The sequence below is a fragment of the Stomoxys calcitrans genome, unplaced genomic scaffold, assembly GCF_963082655.1.
Source record: "Stomoxys calcitrans unplaced genomic scaffold, idStoCalc2.1 SCAFFOLD_271, whole genome shotgun sequence".
Lineage (NCBI taxonomy): Eukaryota > Metazoa > Arthropoda > Insecta > Diptera > Muscidae > Stomoxys > Stomoxys calcitrans.
In genome coordinates, this window is record NW_026739197.1 from 13,011 (window position 1) to 22,355 (window position 9,345).

General features: G+C 40.8%; 1 protein-coding gene across 1 annotated transcript; it reads left to right on the forward strand.

Moving 5' to 3' along the window:
• Nucleotides 1–2,659: 2,659 nt before the first annotated feature.
• On the forward strand, nucleotides 2,660–8,980 carry LOC131998403 (uncharacterized protein K02A2.6-like; the record flags this gene model as incomplete). Its single annotated transcript, XM_059370692.1, has 2 exons — nucleotides 2,660–3,164; nucleotides 8,955–8,980. Coding segments are annotated over exons 1-2 (531 nt in total), but the record flags the coding sequence as incomplete, so codon positions are not given.
• Nucleotides 8,981–9,345: the final 365 nt, after the last annotated feature.

Below are 9,345 nucleotides of genomic sequence, written 5' to 3' on the forward strand. Positions count from 1 at the left end.
GTGATATGTTGGAACTGCAGGAAGATTGGCCACCGTTTCATAGATTGTGTAGAAGAGAGAACGCTCTTCTGTTACGGCTGTGGTGCCGAGAACGTTGTGAAGCCTAACTGTGACAATTGTAAGGGTTCGGGAAACGGATTTGCGAGCGGATACCGCTCGAAAAAATAGACTCTTCCCATCCGACCTTATTTAAATCTACCCAGACTTGTAACAACCGCAATTATCTTGACAATGAACTACCGACATTAAGACCTATTTTACCTTACCACGAAAGACTTTTGAGATACCAACAGGTACGTAGTAGGATTTTCGGTGAGTCCCCCGAGACACCATCGGTTTATAGTTACATCAGGCAACGCCCGGCACGGAATACTTTGCGCCTCCGGAATTTTTGGAAACGGGTCATGGTTGATAGAAAACGTCTTTTGAGATCAGTAGCCGCATTCAATTCTGTTGATAGTGACACTAGACCGTATGTAAGACTGAACTTATTTGATATGAATTTGGTAGGACTTGTCGATACCGGCGCTACGATTACCTGTATATCAGGAAATGCTGCGAAGACTTTGCTGAACACCGATTTTGTATATAAACGCTTGAATGAATGGGTCTCGGCTGCAGGAGGTTCTAAATATAGAATTTTTGGCTATGTGGACACCAAAGTATTTTTCCGTGACATATATCGAGATCTTAGGATTTATATTATACCAGACTTGAAGGACGATCTGTACCTCGGCATTGATTTTGTGAGGGCCTTTGGACTTTTGAATATGGAAATATCTCAGGTGGATGTGAGAGCTACACCTGAAACAGGGGGGCATTTGACTCATGATTTCAATTCTCAGGAGGCGGATAAATTAAGACGTACCATTGCATTATTTCCTTCATTTGAACATGATGGCCTCGGAAGGACCACTTTGATAGAACATGTTATAGAGGTTGAAAGGGATGCAAGGGCAGTAAAGCAAAGGTATTTCTCAGTTTCCCCGGCGATAGAGAAACTGATTCATGACGAGGTAGACCGCATGTTGGACTTGGGGGTAATTGAGCAGGCTCCTCTGAATTGTCCCTGGAGTAGTCCCGTGACGCTAGTGAGGAAGGACGGGAAGATGCGTCTTTGTTTAGACTCTCGGAAACTGAATGCCGTCACCATTCGAGACGCTTACCCTCAACCCAAAATTGATAACATCTTATCACGACTACCGAAGGCGGAATTTATCACATCGTTGGACCTAAAAAACGCCTTTTGGCAAATTCCCCTGTCTCTGGAATCTCGCGATATGACAGCCTTTACTGTTCCGAACCGGCCCCTCTACAGGTTTAAGGTAATGCCTTTTGGTTTGACGAATGCCCCTCAGACAATGAGCCGGCTTATGGACTTGGCGATACCTGCAGATCTAAGGAATTGCGTCTTCATCTACCTGGATGACTTGTTATTGTTTTCCCAGAACTTTGAAGATCACATGAAACTGCTTGCTGATGTTGCATTTCTTCTTCGTAAGGCAGGATTAACACTTAATATAGCTAAGTGTAAATGGTGCCTTAGGGAGGTGAGATATCTCGGGTATGTTATTGGGAATGGTGTGATAAAGACGGACCCCAGCAAGGTATCTGCGATTAGAGATTTACAGGCCCCAAGATCAGTTCGCGAAGTTCGCCGATTTCTTGGCCTTGCGAGTTGGTATAGGCGATTTATCGATAATTTTTCGACTCTGACGGCACCTCTTTCAGATTTGACAGGGAAGAAGGTCAAATTTACTTGGACAATGGAGGCCCAGCGGTCCTTTGATGCTGTGAAGGAGTGCTTAACTTCAGCGCCCGTATTAATTACACCTGATTTCACCAAGCCGTTTGTAATTCAGTGTGATGCCTCGACAGTGGGCATTGGAGGGGTATTGGCACAGGAGAACGAAGAGGGTATCGAAAGACCTATCGCTTTCTACTCGTTCAAGCTTAACAGAGCTCAAAGAAATTATTCCATCACAGAGCTTGAGTGCTTGGCAGCGGTTAAATGTGTTGAGAAGTTTAGAGAGTACGTTGAAGGTTTGCCGTTTAAGATTGTTACAGACCACGCAAGTCTTCGATGGCTTATGCGTCAAGCCGACTTAAACGGAAGACTCGCGCGTTGGTCTCTAAAGCTTCAACGTTTCGACTTTACGATTGAGCACCGTAGAGGCTCACTAAATACTGTTCCTGATGTTTTGTCGAGAATGTCCGTCGATGCTATCACCAAGGACTTGGTGGAACCCCAGCTTGATTTAGGTTCTCCGGCTTTCGATGATGAGCAATATAGTAGTCTTCGAGCTAGAGTCCAAGGGAGTAACTCTACACCAGATTTACAAGTGGTGGATAAGTACATTTATAGGAGGACACAATTCTCGCCCACGGAACCTTTTGACGAAATTTCCCAATGGAAACTATGGGTGCCTGAGAGTCTTACAGAGGATGTTATTCGAAGAGCTCATTGCCCACCAACATCGATGCATGGAGGAGTTGGGAAGACGCTGCACAAGCTTCGTCGTAATTTTTTTTGGCCCTTCAAGTAAAGGCCTTCATTTCGAAATGTGAAATCTGTAGTCAGTCCAAATCACCAAACGTAATTCTTAGACCTTTGATAGGGGACCAAATTAAATCGGAACGTCCATTCCAAAGGCTGTATATGGATTTTTTGGGACCCTATCCAAGGTCAAGAAATGGGAACATCGGCATTTTTGTGGTGCTTGATCATTTTACGAAATATCCCTTTGTGAGGCCGATACGGAAATTTACCGCTGGTGAGATATACGAGTTTTTGGAGACCCAGATTTTTAACACTTTCGGTGTCCCCGAATTTGTTGTGACAGATAATGGGTCACAATTCAAATCCATTCTTTTTTCAAACCTGATGTCCAAGTATGGCATAAAGCATATTTTTACGGCCGTTTACAGCCCTCAATCGAACTCAGCGGAGAGACTCAACCGTTCAATACTGGCTGGTATTCGATCGTACCTGAAATGTGATCAACGTGACTGGGACAATCACCTTGGCGATATGGCTGTTGCTCTGCGCAGTATGGTTCACACAAGCATAGGATTCTCACCATTTTATGTATTATTTGGCAATCAGATGGTGACTCATGCTAAATCCTACGATTTATTACGGAATTTAGGAAATTTGGAAATAGGTGAGAACATCGAACATTCAGATAAATTGCAGATAATTCGGCAGAAAGTAGGGCAACATATGAGAGACGCATACGACAATTATAGCAGGCATTACAATTTGAGATCCCGCCCTATCGAATATAAGGAAGGTGATGAGGTGTATAGACGGAATTTTACTTTAAGTAAAAAATCGGAGAAATATAATGCGAAATTAGCGCCGAAGTTTCTTAGATGTAGAATAATTAAGAAAGTAGGTAACTGCTATTATAAGATATCCGATTTGGAGGGCAACGTAATTGGTACATACCATGGAAAAGATTTGAAACCAAGCGAGCATAGTTAAATCACCCTTTCCAGTCAACCCTTCTTTATTAAGAACCGTTTATATAGGCCTTATGTTTATTATATATGTGGGTATTTCTGGCGCGGTTTGACGGCCTTTAATAAAGGAAGATTGACTGCTTTGTGATGGGTTCCTTCCCTATGCATTTTTCGGATTATAAGTAGGTAATTGAATTCTGCAATAATAGCATGATAAAAACAATCAACTTTGGTCTCCGCTCTCCACTTTCCATTGTTTTGGAATTTATTCTGTACTCAACCATTGCATCTTCCCACCCCCCCCCCCCCCCCCCCTCTTTGCCACCCACTTTATTTCAATAGTTGAGGAAGAGAGTCCGATGATTCGATCTGTTTAATGTTCTTGTTTTTGTTTGTTAGTCTCTTGTGTATGCTTTGATGAATGGGGAGTGGGAGTAGTCTAATGCGAATGATAGGCTGATATTTAAGACAAGATTCATTTCTATAACATTCCTCTTGTTATACCCTCCACCATAAGATGGGGGGTATACTAATTTCGTCATTCTGTTTGTAACTACTCGAAATATTCGTCTGAGACCCCATAAAGTATATATATTCTTGATCGTCGCGACATTTTATGTCGATCTAGCCATGTCCGTCCGTCTGTCCGTCCGTCCGTCCGTCCGTCCGTCCGTCTGTCTGTCGAAAGCACGCTAACTTCCGAAGGAGTAAAGCTAGCCGCTTGAAATTTTGCACAAATACTTCTTATTAGTGTAGGTCGGTTGGTATTGTAAATGGGCCATATCGGTCCATGTTTTGATATAGCTGCCATATAAACCGATCTTGGGTCTTGACTTCTTGAGCCTCTAGAGTGCGCATTTCTTATCCGATTGGAATGAAATTTTGCACGACGTGTTTTGCTATGATATCCAGCAACTGTGCCGAGTATGGTTCAAATCGGTCGATAACCTGATATAGCTGCCATATAAACCGATCTTGGGTCTTGACTTCTTGAGCCTCTAGAGGGCGCAATTCTTATCCGATCAGAATGAAATTTTGCACGACGTGTTTTGTTTTAATATACAACAACTATGCCAAGTATGGTTCAAATCGGTACATAACCTGATATAGCTGCCATATAAACCGATCTTGGGTCTTGACATCTTGAGCCTCTACAGTGCGCAATTCTTATCCGATTGAAATGAAATTTTGAACGACGTGTTTTGTTATGATACCCAACAACTGTGCCAAGTATGGTTTGATTCGGTTCATAACCTGATATAGCTGCCATATAAACCGATCTTGGGTCTTGACTTCTTGAGCCTCTAGAGGGCACAATTCTTATCCGATTTGAATGAATTTTTGCTTGACGTGTTACGTTATTATATCCAACAACTGTGCCAAGTATGGTTCAAATCGATCCACAACCTGATATAGCTGTCATATAAACAGATCTGGGGATTTGACTTCTTTACCCCTAGAGGTCGCAATTATTATCCGTTATGCCTGAAATTTTGTATGATGGATCCTCCCATGACCATCAACAAACGTGTTTATTATGGTCTGAATCGGTCTATAGCCCGATACAGATCCCATATAAATCGTTCTCCCTATTTTACTTCGTGAGCCCCAATGGGCGCAATTCTTATACGAATTGGCTGAAATTTTACACAGGTCTCTAACATATAATTTAATTGTGGTCCGAACCGGACCATATCTTGATATCGTTTTAATAGCAGAGCAACTCTTTTCTTATATCCTTTTTTGCCTAAGAAGAGATGCCGGGAAAAGAACTCGACAAATGCGATCCATGGTGGAGGGTATATAAGATTCGGCCCGGCCGAACTTAGCACGCTTTTACTTGTTTTTTTTTTCTTTTCACTTCTCTTTCTTCTTGCGTTTTTATTAAAGACTATTAATGACAATTAAAGAAGAGTTTCTGTTAAGGGAACGAGACTGGTGATGAAACTCAAGGCTTAATCATACAATTATTTATCAAGGTGGTTTTGAGTTAAAAGGTTGTGTGACGGACATACGTAAATTGTTTGCTAATAGACAAAAGGAGGGAGAAGTTTACTCCGAGTAACGGTCTAGATCGGTGTCTAGTCACATTTATTTCAAATCAAAGCGGAATAATATTTGCGATTGAGCAATTTTTCTATTGAGGTCTACCCAAGTGGGTTTTATGAATTCTTGGATTTTTGTGAGATTTTTATACCCTCCACCATAAGATGGGGGGTATACTAATTTCGTCATTCTGTTTGTAACTACTCGAAATATTCGTCTGAGACCCCATAAAGTATATATATTCTTGATCGTCGTGATATTTTATGTCGATCTAGCCATGTCCGTCCGTCTGTCCGTCCGTCCGTCCGTCCGTCTGTCTGTCGAAAGCACGCTAACTTCCGAAGGAGTAAAGCTAGCCGCTTGAAATTTTGCACAAATACTTCTTATTAGTGTAGGTCGGTTGGTATTGTAAATGGGCTATATCGGTCCATGTTTTGATATAGCTGTCATATAAACCGATCTTGGGCCCTGACTTCTTGAGCCTCTAGTGGGCGCAATTCTTATCCGATTGGAATGGAATTTTGCACGACGTGTTTTGTCATGATATCCAACAACTATGCCAAGAATGGTTCAAATCGGTCTATGACCTAATATAGCTGTCATATAAACCGATCTTGGGTCTTGACTTCTTGAGCCTCTAGAGGGCGCAATTCTTATCCGATTTGAATGAATTTTGGCACAACGTGTTTTGTTATGATATCCAACAACTGTGCCAAGTATGGTTCAAATCGGTCCATAACCTCATATAGCTGCCATATAAACCGATCTTGGGTCTTGACTTCTTGAGCCTCTAGAGTGTGCAATTCTTGTCCGATTGGAATGAAATTTTGCACGACGTGTTTTGTCATGATATCCAACAACTATGCCAAGAATGGTTCAAATCGGTTCATAACCTGATATAGCTGCCATATAAACCGATCTGGGATCTTGACTTCTTGAGCCTCTAGAGGTCGCAATTATTATCCGATTTGCCTGAAATTTTGTGCGACGGATTCTCTCATGGCCTTCAACATACGTGTTTGTTATGGTCTGAATCGGTCTATAGGCCGATACAGCTCTCATATAAATCGATCTCTCTATTTTACTTCTTGAGCCCACAAAGGGCGCAATTCTTATTCGAATTAGCTGACATTTTACACAGGCCTTTAACATATAATTTAATTGTGGTCCAAACCGGACCATATCTTGATATCGCTCTAGTAGCAGAGGAAATCTTTTCTTATATCCTTTTTTCCCAAAGAAGAGATGCCCGGAAAAGAACTCGACAAATGCGATTCATGGTGGAGGGTATATAAGATTCGGCCCGGCCGAACTTAGCACGCTTTTACTTGTTTTTATTTGTCCAGCTAGTACACTGAGAAAGGTATTTAATGCGAATTAAAATCTGTTTTTGGTTGTGATAATGACTATTTCAATTTCTCATGTAGATTTGAGGCATGATGGGCCTTTGATTGACTCCCTTTGTAATTTCATGCCATCAACTCTAAATACTCCCGGTAAAATTGATATCAACCACCTTGACATTTTTGGGATTTAGATGTGCTACAAACTTTGTGCCGAAAAACAAAGTTGAAAGCGAAGCAATTGATCGTTTACATTTTTGTCTTGTACACGTTTGGGTTATTCCACCCCACGTGTGTTGTATCGTGTTATTACTCAACTTTCATCCATATTTTTTATTCTTAATTTTTATACCCTCCACCATAAGATGGGGGGTATACTAATTTCGTCATTCTGTTTGTAACTACTCGAAATATTCGTCTGAGACCCCATAAAGTATATATATTCTTGATCGTCGCGACATTTTATGTCGATCTAGCCATGTCCGTCCGTCTGTCCGTCCGTCCGTCCGTCCGTCCGTCCGTCCGTCCGTCCGTCCGTCTGTCCGTCCGTCCGTCCGTCCGTCCGTCCGTCCGTCCGTCTGTCTGTCGAAAGCACGCTAACTTCCGAAGGAGTAAAGCTAGCCGCTTGAAATTTTGCACAAATACTTCTTATTAGTGTAGGTCGGTTGGTATTGTAAATGGGCCATATCGGTCCATGTTTTGATATAGCTGCCATATAAACCGATCTTGGGTCTTGACTTCTTGAGCCTCTAGAGTGCGCATTTCTTATCCGATTGGAATGAAATTTTGCACGACGTGTTTTGCTATGATATCCAGCAACTGTGCCAAGTATGGTTCAAATCGGTCGATAACCTGATATAGCTGCCATATAAACCGATCTTGGGTCTTGACTTCTTGAGCCTCTAGAGGGCGCAATTCTTATCCCATCAGAATGAAATTTTGCACGACGTGTTTTGTTTTGATATACAACAACTATGCCAAGTATGGTTCAAATCGGTACATAACCTGATATAGCTGCCATATAAACCGATCTTGGGTCTTGACTTCTTGAGCCTCTAGAGTGCGCAATTCTTATCCGATTGAAATGAAATTTTGAACGACGTGTTTTGTTGTTATATCCAACAACTCTGCCATGTATGGTTAAAATCGGTCTATAACCTGATATAGCTGCCATATAATCCGATCTTAGGTCTTGACTTCTTGACCCTCTAGAGGGCGCAATTCTTATCCGATTAGAATGGAATTTTGCACGACGTGTTTTGTTATGATACCCAACAACTGTGCCAAGTATGGTTTAATTCGGTTCATAACCTGATATAGCTGCCATATAAACCGATCTTGGGTCTTGACTTCTTGAGCCTCTAGAGGGCACAATTCTTATCCGATTTGAATGAATTTTTGCTTGACGTGTTACGTTATTATATCCAACAACTGTGCCAAGTATGGTTCAAATCGATCCACAACCTGATATAGCTGTCATATAAACAGATCTGGGGATTTGACTTCTTTACCCCTAGAGGTCGCAATTATTATCCGTTATGCCTGAAATTTTGTATGATGGATCCTCCCATGACCATCAACAAACGTGTTTATTATGGTCTGAATCGGTCTATAGCCCGATACAGATCCCATATAAATCGTTCTCCCTATTTTACTTCGTGAGCCCCAATGGGCGCAATTCTTATACGAATTGGCTGAAATTTTACACAGGTCTCTAACATATAATTTAATTGTGGTCCGAACCGGACCATATCTTGATATCGTTTTAATTGCAGAGCAACTCTTTTCTTATATCCTTTTTTGCCTAAGAAGAGATGCCGGGAAAAGAACTCGACAAATGCGATCCATGGTGGAGGGTATATAAGATTCGGCCCGGCCGAACTTAGCACGCTTTTACTTGTTCTAATTAATTTCCTTTAATTATCAAATAATTAAGAAATAATTTGTTACCATTTGTAAATCTTGTTGTAATTTGACGACATTTTTTTGTCCATAATTTGTTTTTATTTGATTGTTGGTCTATATATTTATTTCGTAGTATACACCCATTACCATTTATATTTATTAAACTAAGTTTCCATTCATCGTTGGTGATTGCAGAGGCCTATGCAGCGCTTAGTGAATGGGTAAGTCATAGTATGTAAGACATATGATTAAATTAAGTACGAATTGTGGTTTTGAATTTCGAAATAATTATTTACGGCCATTAGCTTTATAATTTTCGTTACTATATTTTTTTGTTGTTATTTTTTTTCACTTTTTCATATTTTTACCTGATCTATTTTTCTTTATATAAACCATGGTATAAGCATATACATTTTTCCTAGGAATATGATTGTTGTTTAAAATAAACTATTACGAACATCTAAGTATTAAAATGGAGTAGAAAACTTATTGAAATCTAAAGAGAGCCATAAGGGATAGAATTTTCGGGGTTCCTTTAAAAGATATTATGGAGTCAAGGAACATTGGTGTGAGTGGGCTTAGAGAT